Source organism: Mucor velutinosus (genome assembly GCF_035048745.1).
Source record: "Mucor velutinosus strain NIH1002 chromosome Unknown tig00001542, whole genome shotgun sequence".
NCBI classification, from domain to species: Eukaryota; Fungi; Mucoromycota; class Mucoromycetes; order Mucorales; family Mucoraceae; genus Mucor; species Mucor velutinosus.
The window spans coordinates 84,153-101,171 of NW_027041924.1; the positions used below are offsets into that span (position 1 = coordinate 84,153).

The 17,019-nt window shown below is 40.7% G+C and overlaps 7 protein-coding genes across 7 annotated transcripts; 3 read left to right on the forward strand and 4 right to left on the reverse strand.

The window, feature by feature from the left end:
* Nucleotides 1-190: 190 nt before the first annotated feature.
* On the forward strand, nt 191-1,420 carry ATC70_004703 (uncharacterized protein; the record flags this gene model as incomplete). Its single annotated transcript, XM_064824003.1, has 4 exons — nt 191-316; nt 377-443; nt 525-815; nt 882-1,420. The coding sequence occupies 4 exons, from the start codon at nt 191-193 to the stop codon at nt 1,418-1,420; spliced, it is 1,023 nt and encodes a 340-aa protein (XP_064676939.1).
* Nucleotides 1,421-4,125: 2,705 nt separating this feature from the next.
* On the forward strand, nt 4,126-7,637 carry ATC70_004704 (uncharacterized protein; the record flags this gene model as incomplete). Its single annotated transcript, XM_064824004.1, has 6 exons — nt 4,126-4,628; nt 4,689-5,182; nt 5,239-5,417; nt 5,476-5,696; nt 5,749-7,129; nt 7,185-7,637. 6 exons carry the CDS (start codon nt 4,126-4,128, stop codon nt 7,635-7,637), a joined length of 3,231 nt encoding a protein of 1,076 aa, XP_064676940.1.
* A 1,950-nt stretch (nt 7,638-9,587) lies between these two features.
* ATC70_004705 (uncharacterized protein) lies at nt 9,588-9,893 on the reverse strand (the record flags this gene model as incomplete). The annotated part of the gene is made up of 1 exon (XM_064824005.1): nt 9,588-9,893. One exon carries the CDS (start codon nt 9,891-9,893, stop codon nt 9,588-9,590), a length of 306 nt encoding a protein of 101 aa, XP_064676941.1.
* Nucleotides 9,894-10,004: 111 nt separating this feature from the next.
* On the reverse strand, nt 10,005-11,611 carry TKL1_1 (Transketolase; the record flags this gene model as incomplete). Its single annotated transcript, XM_064824006.1, has 7 exons — nt 10,005-10,378; nt 10,436-10,517; nt 10,575-10,679; nt 10,737-11,071; nt 11,237-11,360; nt 11,418-11,451; nt 11,511-11,611. 7 exons carry the CDS (start codon nt 11,609-11,611, stop codon nt 10,005-10,007), a joined length of 1,155 nt encoding a protein of 384 aa, XP_064676942.1.
* An 886-nt stretch (nt 11,612-12,497) lies between these two features.
* ATC70_004707 (Protein kinase domain-containing protein) lies at nt 12,498-14,021 on the forward strand (the record flags this gene model as incomplete). Its single annotated transcript, XM_064824007.1, has 8 exons — nt 12,498-12,600; nt 12,653-12,679; nt 12,740-12,851; nt 12,905-13,061; nt 13,124-13,213; nt 13,267-13,368; nt 13,428-13,609; nt 13,667-14,021. 8 exons carry the CDS (start codon nt 12,498-12,500, stop codon nt 14,019-14,021), a joined length of 1,128 nt encoding a protein of 375 aa, XP_064676943.1.
* Nucleotides 14,022-14,139: 118 nt separating this feature from the next.
* ATC70_004708 (uncharacterized protein) lies at nt 14,140-14,453 on the reverse strand (the record flags this gene model as incomplete). Its single annotated transcript, XM_064824008.1, has 2 exons — nt 14,140-14,289; nt 14,352-14,453. The coding sequence occupies 2 exons, from the start codon at nt 14,451-14,453 to the stop codon at nt 14,140-14,142; spliced, it is 252 nt and encodes an 83-aa protein (XP_064676944.1).
* Nucleotides 14,454-14,816: 363 nt separating this feature from the next.
* On the reverse strand, nt 14,817-16,522 carry ATC70_004709 (uncharacterized protein; the record flags this gene model as incomplete). Its single annotated transcript, XM_064824009.1, has 8 exons — nt 14,817-15,004; nt 15,057-15,117; nt 15,174-15,199; nt 15,272-15,601; nt 15,672-15,874; nt 15,929-16,026; nt 16,095-16,400; nt 16,463-16,522. 8 exons carry the CDS (start codon nt 16,520-16,522, stop codon nt 14,817-14,819), a joined length of 1,272 nt encoding a protein of 423 aa, XP_064676945.1.
* Between the last annotated feature and the right edge of the window lie 497 nt (nt 16,523-17,019).

Sequence of the window (17,019 nt, forward strand, 5' to 3'; positions counted from 1 at the left end):
ATCAAAAGCAGAGAGAGAGAGAGAGAGAGAGCTTTTTTACTCGGTCCGATGAAAGAGGGAACATCAATGCTGATCTTGCCATAAAATGAAAAAAAAAAAAGTACCTTCATTCTCAAGTTCCTTCCTTCCTTCCTTCCTTCCTTCCTTCTCTACACTTTATCTTATATACTATTCATCTAATCTCTTAATCATGGACTACAGCGGATCAGTGACAAATGGCAGGCCAGCTGCTACTTCTGATTCTAATCCTAAATCAACCGAAGCTTCTTCCCTTCCTCCCAGCTCGACATCAACCCCTCCAAAAACCTCAACTACAGTAAATATACCAGTAGTATATATCATACAGGGCAATATTGACGTATTTCACACTATATAGGATCCTGTAACATCTACCACCACTAACCCAACTACGGATCCTTCTGGTACTACTTCCACGACGAATGGTATGACGAATGACACTAGCATCCAAACTTCTACTACTTCATATAAAGAAACCACATCCTCATCATCCTCTAAAACCATAGATCCTCCTCCAACATCAACCACCACACCCCCTCCTTCCATATCAACCACTACTTCACCACCGCCCGTCATTAGTACCACAAAGGAAGTTGCTACATCTACACCTGTTCCCATTGTCACTGTAACAACATCAGGCACTGTTGTTCGCACGTTTACATCCACTTCTTATAGCAGCTATATCACGCATGTTGCAACAGCTATACCTTCTCAGGGTGGAGGTGAACCTGGATCGACCAACGTAGGTGCTATTGCAGGCGGTGTCGTAGGCGGTGTCGCAGCCATTGCTCTGATAGGTATATACATGTAAATCAACATGTTTCATCCATTCTTGACATTGAACATGTTTAATTGAATTTTAGGGTTTATCGTCATTCTACTATCGAGACGTCGTCGCAACAAAAACAAAAAGGAAACATCATACGAATCAGAGACTGGCGGTGCAGGTGGTCCTATCAACCCACATCCATTCGCTAATAACTACAATACATATGGTACACCCACAGTGATCTCTGATAATAATAGTCTACCCAGCAGCAGACCACTCTCGATGAGCACAGCTCCCTCACAGGGCATTAAGCCAAGACCATTTGTTCAAGCCTACAATCCTGCCTACGATGACCAGCATCAGCAGTACGCTGGATACGATGGATCTCAATCTCCTCCTCAAGAGCATTACTACAGCGATTATAACCAGGCATACAATAATAACTACAACACGAATGCATATTCACATGATGCTTATTATGCACATCAGCAAGAACCAATGATACCTATTTCAACATCGACAACTGCTGGTCTCTCTTCAGGTAATCCTCCCCATGGACGCAATGTGCCAGATGAGAATGACTATGATCTGACTCGAAAAGTGTCGAGACATGTTCCTGATGAAATCAACTAGATGAAATCAACTGTTTTCGTTTAACAAATACAATGATAAACTTGATATAAAATGTCTTTATTTGGGTGTATAGCATGTGGCTCTCTCTCTCTCTCTTTTTTTTTGCTGTGTATCATATCAACATTTCTCTTTCTATACGCCACATACTACCAATGATAGGAGATGTTGGTATCTTCTCCTTTCCATTCAGTGCACCACTGATCTCAAGCAATGCTTTTTAGGCTAAAAATAGTTGAGCATCATGTGTGGTTACATTTTGACATGAATGTACTTTTTTTTTTGTCGTACAAGGAGCCTTTTATCAGAACAAAGCTTAGCCAAAAGCCTCTGTTTGTTGCGTCAGTTGCTGCGTTTTTTTTTCGCAAATTTGGTGCAAATACTAGTGCAAGTCTCGCTATACCAAGATTGTAATAAAGTTAAGGTTTCTATTATGTAAATCAACTAAAGATCATCGTTGGCTCTTTATATACAAACAAATGTCTAGTCAATGAATGTCGTAATAGATTTACAGTTACGTACATAAACAAATCAAGCCCTCTATGGGGCATTTGCACTAAAAACGATCATGTCATCTGATTTCTCTATCATTTTTCAAGAGATTTGCATAGCAATAATGTCTGTTGTATAAGGTAATGCTGCCATTATACTAAAATGCAGAGATATTAAACAAGTGGCTCTACTGTGTTGCTCCATATCATTAACATGATTAACATCGTCGTGGATTCCATTGAACTAGTAGTAAAAAAAGCAGGATTCCCTGCTCTCAACACCCAGGCAATGCTGATCAAAATTACAGTTTAGCGTTTCGCATCAGGCTTCACATTTGAATTCGCACTTTGCGATGATTTTATTTGACAGATCTAAAAGCTGTAACAGAAGTAAACCAAAATAGTCATGTAAACTACTATAATGCTTTTTTCTATTCGCAATTTCCTTTTAACAATTAGCTTCAAAAGCATCGTTTGCAACCAAAAGAGAGGCATCATTGATTTCGTCGGGCAAAATTATTTTTTTTATCTCCGTACACCATCTTGTTTTGATTTGTTCGTTTTCAAACTTTTTGGATCCTATTCGACTTATTTTGCAAGATTCGACTATGTAAATTATGATGATCACTCCATACTTTCTAATGCCTTATTAACGTACTTTTCGAGGCGCTTCTAATGGTGTTAATTACAAGAGGTATTTTGAACAAGAATTTGGAGCAATATCCGAAAATATGAAATCAGGTTTTTGGCCAAAATGTTGAGATTTTACATATCAAGGTTGCACAAACTATGTTTCAGGGGCTGCTTTGAATCGATAGCATCATTTTGGTTATATACATACCATAGTAAAAGTCTTTGTTTTTGGGGGCCAAAAACGCGATCGTTTGATTTTCGATAAAAATCATGAGGTATCCCTCATGGCTTGGAGTCAATTTTTGATGATCCAAAAAAAAGTTGAGCAAAGGTGTCAGAAAGCAAGTTCTTGATCAGAGAAATGGTTTGGTGCTATTCCGGCAGTCTAAATCAGCTCCCAACACGAGATATTGCGACTCAAATGTATCCATTTTTCGCTGTATTTTGCATAATTTTGTGCAGTAAGAAGTAGTTCGAGTAGACCATCTGCCCTTTTACAATTTGTTCCCATCGATACAGACGTAGGGCATTCCAAATGACTCAGATCTGCAGTTACCAGCCGTTCATCGAAACTTTTTGCGTGGAAGTGCAGATTTAAAAAGTGGCAATCAGAGAAGCACGTATATAGAAGCTATTTGGTATTGTATTGACATAACAAGTTGGCCCTTTCCGTTGAAATGCTATCAATGCTGCTGGCTATACTCCACGCTAAGGGGAATGTGATCTTCAAACAGCCTGCATACACTATAAGGAACAGGCTTACAAGAAAGAGAATTGCGAGCATGCAACATTATTCAAGCAGAAATTGGCTTGGGTTGGCTAGCCTGCCTGTCTTTTTGACACAGCTTCGAATTGGAGATTCGTATTATCCATGCACAAGGCTGATGTTCTTTCAGGAGTATGGAGGATATAGTCAAATGTTTCTTGGTATGTTGTTCAACTTGCTAACACTGTTTACTATAGCCACATTACATTAATGCCCATTTTCGATGTCTGCGCTGCGTACTCAACAAGAGCTACTGATCTAATCCTTAACATTTCCTTCATGACATGGCAATGTTGCGTGCTCTAGGTGATCCCCCTGAAACATGAGAAGGAGTTCTACTATCGTTCTCAACAGAGATACATGGACAAAGTTGCGTTAAATGAACTGCGCTATCTCGTTGGCACATTTAAGTTGACATTTGAGCAGAAATCCATAGATCTGCATTCTGTATGTTGGTTACTTTACAAAGAGATCATTTTCAACCGTTTTACAGCGTCACAAGGTACGTACCCATCTATTGGTTTAAGACTCTCATATTCATAAAGAGGAGTTTTTTCAAGGAAAGGCCACGGGCGAACGATCTTTTTCCTTCTTTCCTTTTCTTTTTTTTTCGGTTCAATATTTTTTGTGAACATTTAAATAGAATAGGGTAAATTGTCAAATCTCACTCTTCTTTCCATTCATTACAACTTCTTTCCTGAAATTGTAACTGTCTATTCTTTCTTTAAAACGATACAAACCACACAGAAATAGAAAGGGTCTTGTCTTTTCAGTTAAAACTCTTTATTGACCTTTGTTTCATTTGGCTAATCAGGCTTATGACAAAGTCTATCCAGTTACCCTCCAAACCACCCACCACTTCACCCGCTACTCTCACTCAATCTAGCATATCCAGCAGCGACAACATGAGCGCAAATTGTACAGCTACAAGTGTCTCCAAAAAGAAGAAGAAGCACAAGAAAAAGTCAAAGCAAAAGGTTGCTGATTTTGCCGCCAAAACTCAGGCCGATATGGTAGATGCCATGATGAATCACCACGTAATCAGACACGGTGACCACTTGGATGCTCAAGCAGCATCCTCTTCCTCTTCTTCCAGTAATAACAACAACAAAGTTAACAGCAGTAGCAGCAAAAAGACAGAAGACAATTTTTGGTCAAGCACAAACAACACGGAGGAACGTCAAAAAATTCGAGAATTTTGGTTGCAATTAGGCGAAGACGAAAGACGCTCGCTAGTCAAAGTTGAAAAGGAAGCTGTTTTGCGCAAAATGAAGGAACAACAAAAGCATAGTTGCAATTGCTCCGTATGTGGTAAAAAGAGGTAATTTTTCAGCACCACGTCTCGCTATAATTTCGTTGTAACCAATCTCCACTCAAGTAGAACTGCCATTGAAGATGAATTGGAGGTTTTATACGACGCTTACTATGAAGAGCTAGAGCAGTATGCCAACCACCAGCAACAAACTCGAGGCACAGCAAACCCTTTGCACGCAAGCTATCTCCCCACGGATCCAATGTACGACCATGGGTACGACGATACAGACCCCTTGGACGAAGACGACGAGGAGGACGATGACGAGGATGAAGATGAGGAAGATCTCGAAGATGAAGACCTTGACGATGACGATGAAGACGACGAGGATGATGAAGAAGACGATGAAGACGAGGAGGACGAAGACGATGTGGACGAGGACGAGGAGGATGAAGATTTTGATGATGCTGATGATGACGATGAAATCATCACTCGCCCTCCTATTGCTACATATGCCGAAAGAAGTCGTTTTGAAGAGATGGCTCACATTCGTCATACTGCTCTTTCGAGAGCCTCTGCTAATGGAGACCACTTTAGTTTTGGAAACAGTTTAACTGTCAAAGGTAAAAGCGCATCTCAACCTGCCTTCAGATTCCTAGTACTGACTAGCTTTTTTCAGGTGGTATTTTGACTGTCGCTGACGATCTCTTGAAGAATGATGGCAAAAAGTTTCTTGATATGATGGAGCGTCTTGCTGAACGCAGAATGCAAAAAGAAGACACTCCGCCAGATCAAAGCAACAACTACTTTCAAGAGGAAGAAGACGACGAAGACGCCTTTGACGATGATGATGACGAGGTAAATTGTAGAAACGCTCGCTTGTAAGACCACCTTTATTGATTCTACCGTGTTGCAGGACACGCGTACTGAAGAGCAACGTATGGAGGAAGGTCGACGCATGTTTCAAATTTTTGCTGCGCGTATGTTTGAACAACGTGTCCTCGCTGCTTATAGAGAAAAAGTAGCTCAGGAACGTCAACAGCGCTTGTTGGAAGAGCTTGAAGAGGAAGACCGTTTGCGCGAAGAAAGAGAAGCCAAAAAGCAAAAGGAGCGAGAGAAGAAAAAGGACAAAAAGAGGTACGTAACACGCTTTTACACCCGTGGCACACTCAACTTATGATTGCCACAGACAAATGAAGCAACAACAAGAGGCTGAGCGTCTCGCTCGCGAAGCCAAAAAGAAGGCAGAAGAGGAAGCCGCCAAACGTGAAAAGCAAAAGAAGCTTGAACTGGAAAGACAAAAGCGCGAACAAGATCGATTGCGAAAAGAAGAAGAGAAGAGACACAGAGAGGAGGAACGTCTTCGTAAGGAAGAGGAAAAGAAGCGCAGAATCAGAGAGGAAAAAGAGCGTGCTGCTGAAAAGGAGAGAAAACGCAAGGAAAAAGAAGAAAAAGAACGTATCGAAAAGGAAAATATGGAAATGGCCAAGGCTCAAAAGGAAGAAAAAGATCGTATAGAAAGAGAAAAGGCCCAACAGGCCAAGGCAGCAAAGGAAGAGAGAGATCGCTTGGAACGTGAGAAGGCACAAAAAAGCAAGGCAGAGAAGGAAGAACGTGAACGTTTAAAGAGAGAGGCAGATGCAGCAGCATCAGCAGCAGCAGACGCATTAGCCAAAGCTAAAGCTAAAGCTAAGGCAGCTGCCAATACGATGGAGCAAACATCGCCTCGTCATGCTTCTCCCTCCAAAGCTGTCAAACAAACAGATACTTCTGTTGCTAATTCAGCCAACACACCATCTCCTCCCCCAGGCATCACAGCACCTGCAGCACCAACCTCTTCAGATTTCTCGCCTGATAGACAGCAAGTGCTGATTGACGCACTAGTTGGCTCAGGCAGACCGAACTTCAATGACCCCAACGCGCTTGTTTCACCTCCATCTCATCCTCATCCTGTCAGCGCAGTGCCTATTCGACCTCCTCCCCATTTACAGCCTCCTCCATTCATGCCTTCCCATCTTGATATCCTCCAAGGCACGTCCTCATCCTCTTCTCTGCTGAATGCATCACCTATCGACAACCACACCTCGCCATCTCCTTTATCTGACAACTCTCCCTCCATGCTGGGTATCTTTAATAATCGTGTGACATCTCCACTGGAGCCGAGTGCATCGTCTCGACGATCTATCACGCCAATTGCCCCTATTGGACAACCCATCAATGGCCGTCGCGTATCATCTGTGCCCCTTGGCAGCAATCCATTACATGACTCGACGTCGTCAGATCCCGTCATGACAGCTTCCAATGCTGTGAAGCGACCATCTGTGGCTTCGCCATTTGATTCTACAGAGCCAAGATCGTTCTTTAGCAGCTTTTTGTTTGGCGAGCCTCGCAGCACAATGATGCCCATGAACGATTATGACACACGATTTGCACCACAACAGCCTTCGTTTGATCGACGCTTCTCGACAGAACCTAGTTCACAGTCTATGCAGCCAAATTGGACGAACGGATGGACCGCAACATCAGTTCTATCTGATAATGTGCATGGAAAGCTATTTGGTGATGCATTGGTAAGTGATGGGGAAAGCTTGTTGGTAGGGGCACTCGTTAACTCTTCTCATACAGCCTGATCGCCCAGCCATGACATTGGAAAGAGCCAAAGTAGCCTATCAAAAACTGAACGAAATCACACAGACCAACATATTTAGAGGTAGCCAGCAGTACCATACGCTGGTGCAGTTGCACTGTATGATGAACGATTTATACAGTGATTTCCAGATTGACATTCGCGAGCTATATGAAGTGTTGCTGGGATCGCCTTTGAGTGGATTCCAGTGTTTGAATCATGCACAGCATGGCATGGTCGTCTTGTACGATCCAATGATGATGAGAAACACGCCACTACAACCACCTCAGCAACCAGCCCATCCTAACCCAGCATCGGCAAACTCACCGCCTCCTCCCGCCTTGGGTATTTCACCGTTTAGCACGAATAATAACCCTACTCACCCTCTTCAGCAACAACATCAACAGAATATGAATAATGTCACCTCTTTATTCAATAGTACCAATATGTAAATCAATAATAAAAAGAAGAAAAAAAACATATAATATACGTACTGTAATCATTCCAACAAAGTAGACAAACAAATTATATCCTTTCAAAAAGTTAAAGAATTGTGTGCCGTACAAGGTGAATAAAACTACAGGCAAAGCTAGCAATGGGGAGGGGGTTTGGGGGGAAGAACATAATGCGACTAATTCAACACTTGATAACATTGATTTATAGGGGGGGGGGTTATTGTAGCGAAGCAAAGGTGCAAAGCCATGGTAATAAGGCGTCTAATCCAACACTTGGTAACATTGATCTATATGAGGGCCTAATCGCAGCGAAGTAAAGGCGCAAACCTATGACAACTAAGCATCCAATCCAGCATTCGATAGCATTGATCTATACGAGGGCTTGATTGTAGCGAAACGAATATGAAAACCACAGTATCTAATTACCAGCAACATAGCGCATCAAAATTTGCATGAATTAGGTTTACCAAAATCAATATGCCTTCTATTCAAATTAGAATTGCACAGGCTGTAGAATTTCTCTTCCGGAAGTTGTCAGCTACCAAAGATGTAATTCATGCTGTGTAAATTAAACTCTATAAGGCAATACATAACTAAATTTGAAAGCTTTCAAGCCTTCATATCTTGAGATATAGACTTTTCTGAACCTTCGGAATGACGCCAAACAATTGTACTAGAGTAGCAGTAACTTCCTGACACTTTTGCTCAAATTTTTGGGGATCAAAAAAACATGAACAAAATTCGACCAAAAAGCATGAGGTACCCCTCATGGTTTTCATCGAAAATCAAACGATCGTGTTTTTCACCTTGAAAATGAAGACTTTTACTATGGTATATCTTGACTCAAAATGTTTCTATCGATCCAAAGCAGCCTCTGAAATCATCTTTGTGGGACTTTGATATGTAAAATCTCGACATTTTGGCCAGGAACCTCTTTTGATATTTTCATAAATCATTCGATAAGTTTATTCAAAACATCTATATTACTTAGTACTATTAGAAGCACTTTGAAAAGTACTCCAAGAAAGCATTAGGAAGCATCGGATGAGCATTGCAATTTATATAGTCGGATTTCGCAAAATAGATCAATCAAGTCGAAAAAAAACAGAATTTGGCCAATCTTGAAAGAAAAAAAATAAACTGAGTTTGAATCAATTTTGGCGGCGGTTTGCTGCTGGCTGGCCCAAATGCTTTTCTAATGATGACAATGATGATTGCGATGCTGATTATTAAATGGGAACAATGGAGTTGAAAGGACAGCTGATTAGCCCGAATACTTTTTTAAGGAGTTTTCCCTAATAAACATGTCTTTTTCAATGGCAGTATCTCAAAAAAGTCGCTGTAGATCCTACACAAGTCCTGTGTTTACTTATGGCCAGTTTTATGTCGCCATTTTATCAAGAGCATCAGCAGTAGTGAATGCTATGACCATTTTATTATCAAAAAATTGAGATTATGGTGTACAAGTGCTACATAAAACTTGAATTTTCTTTCACATCGTCTCAATAATAGGTTTCGTTTGATATCAGTGTAAGCAAAAAGGACGTTGAGGAAAATGCCTCCTCTCCTCCTCCTTCTGGTTCTGATATAACCTTTCTTTTACTGGTAATGGATTGTTTAAAATCTACTTGATATACCAAAATTTGATTATATCTGATATAAGATGTCTTGGGAGAGAGCCTCGCAGGACAGCACCGACATCGAGCGTAGCAAAATAGATCGGCTAGTACTTAATGTATATAATAGTTTATTTAATTCAGTCATCGTGATCATTATAATGATATTTCTTTTATGATCACCATCATCTTGGTCATCGTCGTTGTCATCGCCGTCGTTGTCATCATCGATTTCATCGATTTCATTGTCTTCATCATAAACATCTTCCCTGTCTTCATCGTCCTCGTAGCATTCTTGATCAGAGCCCTTGTGATAGTGCTTTCTATACTGTCATTCAATGACAGTCTCTGTCACTGCGAGTGCTGGTTCTGGATTCGGTTGAGCAGTAAAGAAAATTGGCACGCCAGGTTCAGTGTATCCAAATGTCTGCTTAATGGTAGTATCTTCTCCAATCAACGTATATACGGGTTGAAGCAGCCTTGTAGTCGTATAGGTGGAGATATAGGTTGATGGGTTCGTTATCGTGGTAGTGTAGGTTTCTGGGGTATATTCTAGTTCTTCTGTGAGGGTACGATTTTCACCAGGAATGACAATAGTCTCACCGCTGACTGTGATAGTCTCTGTTTCACGATCCATAACGACAAAGACAGTTTCAACGATAGGCGTTGGTAGTAAAGTAATGGTGGCTGTGCCCACTATTTCGGTAATGGTGCCTTCAATAAGTGTTACTGCATCTGTCACTACGGCTTAGGTAATTGTAACTGGTTGTGGTTTTTCCAAAAATGTTTTTATGTTGGTGACAGTTGCGGTTGCTGCATCTTGGGTAACCGTAACTGTATCAGTAAGTGTATCAGTAGCTGTGCCAATACCAATCTCAGTGGTCGTGGAAGTGCTCTTACTGGTTGCTTGAGCATTGGTGCTAGTGGTTGTTGTTCTTCTGCTAGAACTGGTGGCGGGTCTTGGTGGCAAAAAGAAGGGCATACAGCCACCATAAGAATCGCAAGAACCACCAGCCGCATGATAATCGAGCAACTCGGCACCCTCCGTGGGGCTCTCCCAAGTGTAAGATTTCCCAACAATGTTGCTTGCAAAGGCGCCAACTGTACCATCGATAATGTTGCCTGGAGTAGAATATCAATATACACTTTCTATAGCACATGTACTCAACGCATGCATACCTCTGGGCGCCAAAACAAGACCCTGGAGTTGACCACCTGTCTTTCGATGAAGCATGAATGTACCTTCTGGCATGATGTTTCCCTGCGTTCAGAATGTCAGTTCATACAAAGATGGGCCTCTGGAAGATAGAAAACTTACAGACTCGTCTACAGGATAGAATTTGTAAGTGGAGTTGCCTGCATTCAATCCAGCACTTGGATTATTTGTATCTATTGTGATAGTAGCACCATTTTTGACTGGAATCTACACAGTGGGAGTGTTAAGAGGCATGGTTGCTTAGTCTTGTAAGCACAGACTTACATTGTAGACATAGGCTCTAGTGCGGTTAAACTGAGGTTGCGGGACTCTCCAGTCGCCTTGTCCAAAAAACACACCCTCAGCCTGTGATTTTTCCGTTGGATTAGGACTACAAACAGCTTGACCACAAGAATGGAAGGTCATAACATCGTACAGGGCCATTTCGTTTTGTGGAATCTTTGTAAAGATGGCGTCGTTCTTTAGGATAGCAGTAGGCTCACGGTTTGCAAATTCCTCGCTTGCCAGGCGAAGATCTTCCTCAACCGAAGTAAAGTTAAAAATTCCAGTGTTTTTGTTATTGAGCGCGGTACATCCTTGCTCTTCCATAATAACTTGATCTATGATGCCGCCCCATTGATATATGCGCTACCGCAGACCTTGGTGTTTTGAGTATTTATGTTCCCGTCAACGACTAGGATCTTGTTCTGCTGCAGCTGACAGCTGTTATTTGTAACAGTTGGTTAGACAATGCAAATGAGGAAAATGGCTACTATGCTACATACGATGATTGGCATTGACTACGTAATTTGGCGCAGAGAAATCACCCTTGACAGCTAGTGGACCCAAACTTTGAAGAGAACCAGATGTATCAAAGTCGCCAAAAAAGATACCGTTGAATCTTGCAAGCTATACAAAACTTTGAGTGAGCGCATTGATGCAGACATCAGCTCTTCTATTACATACAGCTCGGTTTGTACTGAATCCGTCATCACGACATCTACAGGACGCGCAAGAGATTCTTAAATATTTTGGAAGTGGCCAATCTAAAAACCATACCTATCGAAATCCACTGTAAACTGATCGAGTGGTGTGGCCTGAGACAAGCCAAGCATGGCCAAAGCAGAACATAGCAGATACACACCCGATTTTTTGGCCATTGCAAAGTGAATGATATAGATAACCCGAAAATGAGGGAGAAAAATGACGTTTTATATTTTATAGAAAATAGCTTGCAATGTTTGTATACATCTCTCCAAAATATGTGATAGAATCAATTTACAATGAACAAGTCATTCTTATGCTTTCATCTGTCATCTTCTGCATTACACAAATTTACAGCAAGCCAGGCATGATACCTGTTATACAATTGACATGAATCCGTCCATGCTACTGTTTCAGTATCGTTTAGTACCAAACATTTAGTTTTTGAATCAAACAACCGATAACATTCAAGCATTCCTCAAAGAAAGCAAATGATCGGTGCATCTCGATAGTATATATACAATCCTGCTTACATACTGATTGAGGAATGCGATTGCACAATCGCAAGGCAATGCTTTTCAAGAATGAGCTTTCACTAAACAGAGTACATTGAATGAAAAACGAGCCGTGATGAGCTCTAGAGTAGATTATGAAATGTTATACAAATGTGCTCAATACAAACGTTTGCAGTAGTTGGCAAACAAGTTATATCAAACTTAAAGTTACCAACTACCTGGGTAGTTTACCAACTTATTGGAAGTGATAGCCTTAACTATAACCTTATGCAATGATATGCAGATTATAGCACTGCACCGCGATTACTGAGTTATATCTAAATGAGCTTGTTCCTCGTCCAATAAGTCAACTTCCAATATGTATCTTTACTCATTTTCTTGGGTAATTTGATGATGATGATGATGGAAGGGCATATCAATAAACCCCAAGTTGCACAAACAACAGTCTTTATTAAATCGCCGTTGTTCTTGGGAAGAACAAAGTAAAGATGTATATACATCTCTTCTTTTTTTCTGTATAGTTTTGACTTTACTAATAGATTGAAAGATGTCAAAGCTTTTCACTTGCCTGGCTATTGCAGCTACTGCGTCTGTTGCTTCTGCTGTTGTAAATGAGAATGTTGCCGAACCCAAAAAGGCTGTTGTTGATGGTAAGTTGCTTATGTTGCGAGAACGCGTGAAGCATTACTGAGCGTGGCATAGTTCCAGCTGATAATGTCATGGTCAGACGTAAGTGATTACATCGCTAGAGCATTGTGGTGTACCAGCTAAATTAATCTATTCTCATAGCTCTTCGTATCATGGACTTCCAGATGGAAATCGTGTTGATCAGCGTCTTTATCCTCTACTTTTTCATTTGGTTGAGAGGAAAGAAGGCTAATTTGAATAGAGCCAAGGGATGGTAAGGGAGCCAAGATGAGAGTATTCTGGGGTCACTAATACCGTATTCTGTAGGCTGAATGGCCAAGTGGACTATCTCCAAAGTCAATTTGCCCTTGTTGGCGATAAAAAATCCAGTGACCAATCCATCTTGATGATGGATGGTCCCGACTGCCTCTTGCTTTATGTTAGCGGTAGACGTAATGTTCAGTTTGGTCACTGGTGGCTCAAGGTAAATTATAGAAACAAAAGACCATCGCATTGATATTCACCATCTTGCGTTCTGTGTAATAGTTGAAGCCTAGAAATGACATTTTGACCTATTTCAGCACCACAGTGCTTTCCAAGCTCACCTCAGCAACGAAGCCTGCTGCCGACAGAGTTGTAAGTTTCTATCTGAAGTTTAGTTGAGGTCTTACTTAACAGTACCTCTAAAGGAATTGAAATTGCATTTGGACAAAGGTTTGGCAGAAAAGTTTGTTGTTGGAGTGGTTAGAAAGGATTTGGCTACTGAAGTATTCAAGAAGCGTTTTGATTTGGTAAATGCTTGACATTGCTCTGGCGTGTGTGGCAAGGATTACTCATACTTGCTATGTAGAACCGTGTCGGTAAAATTGCCTCCAACAAGGCCATTGCTTCCTCTGAATACACCATATATGCCGAGACTCAAAAATTGGCTGATTCCATCTTGACTTCCAAGGTCGCTGATATCATCAACAAATCTGAAGGTCGTCTTGAATCTTTGGTGATCTCTAGTTTACCTGAGGAAGAGCCTGAGATGTGAGTGTGTACTAGTGCTTTATAAGAGCATAATGACTCATCACTGGACAATGATAGGTTCGAAACTGACAGCTACATTACAATCTCTCTCAACTTTTTGATGCCCACATCCGCTGGCTTCGATCCTCTCGTTGAACTCGTTGGCGATCTCCCCGATGCCATCAGTCAATTGAGACTTACTGGCGATGTCAAGACCAAGATCAACAAGAATCGTGAAGAGCTCGGTAAAGAATTTGCCAAGAAGCTTGCTGCTGATCGTGCTGAAGAATTAGCTAAAAAGAAGGCCGAAGCCAAGCGTGCTGAAGAGGAGCGTGTCAAGAAGTTGAGCCCTGCTGAACAACGTAAGTGGGAGGAAAAGGAGCGTGCTCGTAATATGAAGAAACAGCAAAAGAAGCAAGGAAGAAAGATGTAGAAAAAGCTTTAGTCTTTAATTATCGTGTAAAAAATATATATATATATAAACTCTTTCTTGAGCAAAACAAAGTGTCAATCATCATGTTGTCTGTTGGGATATATGCTACAAATCTCGTCTATTTCTTGCCAAGTTGTTCATTAGCAATCTTCCAGGCGGGTTTATCTGATTCTGCTGCTTCACGCATCATGTCCATCATTTGTTGGCCCTTTTCACGGTTGGCTGCTCGTCTTTCATCGTATTCCTTTCTTAATGCGGGGTCGAGACGCTATTAAAGCAGTTGATATGGGTGAATTCAATGCATAATCTGATCAACTAGTTTTGTTTTACCTTTCTCATGGTTTCTTCATCGGGAACAGTGTACTTCATAAGACCGTACCCTGTTGCGAGGATACCGGTCATGTATAGAATAACTTTGATTTCGTTGGCCATTGTGTTGAATTGTGTAAGATGAAGAAAAGAAAATGAAAATATGGGCAAGATGCCGGGGGTCTCACATACAGCTGTGCTTGACATTTTTGAAACTCAAGAAGCGCTACCATTGTAGTTACTAAGCGCCCTGGTAGTGAGCGAAGAGAGGACCATCATGCGTTAATTCACAGTTGCTCACATTGAATACATGTATACTATACTGAAATTGCAAACGGTGCCTTTATAGAGCAGATCCGAAGCCACTCAGCTAATGCTATGTGCAGATGTTGGATTGGTCACATAGTTTTATTATACATGAGTAGATGTGTTTTACATTTTCTCTGGTTCTTTTGATTAATACACGTATATAGATATATATTACATTTAGGCGATATAGCCAGAGCTGTTATTGTTGTTGTGGCTAATATAGGCTGATGAAGGTTTGTTGGTCTGTGCCATTGGATAATCGTCCTCATCATCAATCATCCATTCATTGGTCTTTAGTAATGCTGCATTGTTGCCACTGGGTTGATATTGTGGTTTGTCGTTTTCTTCAATGAATAGTCGTTTCACTAATTGCAATCCTCAGTCTATGATCCATCAGAGATGATACATATAACTTACAGTATGGTTTCAATCCCTTGCCAAAGTTGCGACATACCAGTATATCCAATACAATGGTAGACTATGGAGCACATCATGTCAGTACACACTATATACAGCTGATGACACATTACTTACAATACACAAGATAATAGCCAAGCATACTATCGTACATACAATAGATCAAGGTTAATCAAATGATGCGTCCCCCCCCCCTGATTTGATCTAATATTTACCTGCCAAAATCCAGAAAACCCAAGATCCTGCACTATCCACCAAGATCAAAATGAAATCCAGGCCCATAATGATCTGTGTTACTAGAAAGACCATCATAATTGTCTTGCTTTCCGTAATCACTCCGCGTCGTGCAAATAGTAAGCCGGGAATCAATAGAACAGTTAATATAATATGAATAATGTAGCCTATGAACTTTCGATTTATAACGCCCCAAAGAGAATAGTATCTTTCCTGTGACATGACGACAGCATAGAATACACACAGAACGAAATGAAAGAATGCGTCTAATTTAAGGATCAAGAAGAAAATTTGTGTCAACTTGAATCGGGCTGTATTATATATATATATATAGTTAGTATATCAGCAGTACGTAATAATGTATAAGTATCTTTGGTTTACCTTGCTGCTCAATGTCTGCCCCAATTCGTTTGTAGATATTCCATCCAAATTGCTTGTATAGCTTCCAGCAGAGATACATGAATAACATCGATAGAAGGAACATGACTGAAACAAGCCCCACTTCATTACGAAGTGCGAAATTAAAGTTCCAGGAGACATCAGTGTCCTCTGGTGGCGGAATGTCGTTTTTCACATCTAAATGTCTGTATAAAAATAACATAAATACCATGGTTTTCGTCGCCAGCATGCTGACTCACTTGTAGATGGTGCCTCCTACTTGAATGGCTGCAAAAACGACCAACAAGACTTGATTTACGGTATGAGCCACAAGCTGGATCACACTTTGTCGAACAATCTATTTTTACTACATGTTACTACCAGACAAAAAAAAGTGATTTATGTGCGACCCTGTATACGACTTACGGCATCCATTCCCAAGACAAATTGAAACAATGAGAAGAGAATGAAGAATACGTTTTCGTTCTTGAGTCGTCGTAGGCCGAGTGCGATGAGCATGATCTTTGCGTCTGCATCGTTTTCCACTAGCTTTTTGTCAGGATCAACGGAAGTGCTTGGCACATCTTGTATCGACTGGTTATTGATCAAATCTTGGTATACTTTAACATGAGAGTTCACAATTACACTCTCTAGAACAATGCAAATAAAAGTCGTCAGGACAATTAGGATTGTAAAAACTCTGGTGTATTTTGATTCCTGGATTCGTTTTTTCTATAGCATACACAGATAGTTAGATCCTGCTTTAAGTCGTTTGATTTCATGTAACCACATACCGATAGACTGAGCATTCTTATCAGGAAATGACGAGGTTCCGGTGATGATTCATTATTCATGTTTAAACAATAAAGATATTAATAAATGTTTCAAAAAAGAGAGAGAAAAAAAAGGGGAAATGAATTGTTCATAGCCAAATGACGCTTTTTTAAAGTAGCTTGCGCTTGTTTTGGACATCCCAATTGATCTTGCTTGACCGGACTCATTTGTGCATCTCGCTAGACCATATGAAGCCTCTAGGTAACTCAAAGTGGGCTTTTAGCATTCTCGAAAAAAAAAAAAAAAAAAAAAAAAAAAAAAAAAAAAACACAAGCGCAAGCACCCAAGAGACTCGTGAGTGCTCACTTTTGCTCCTATCTTCAATCAAATGAGTGTGAAACTATTTAGAATGTATAGATCTGAAGGAGCTAAAGACGAAAATGGTAGTAAAGCCATGGATCGAGATGGAAGAGCACCATCCCACTTGGAATTGGAACGAAGAAACTTAAACTGGTCAATTAGACAATCAAGGCAAGTTCCAGGAAATCAATGGACTTCACAATGCTGAGCATGTCAT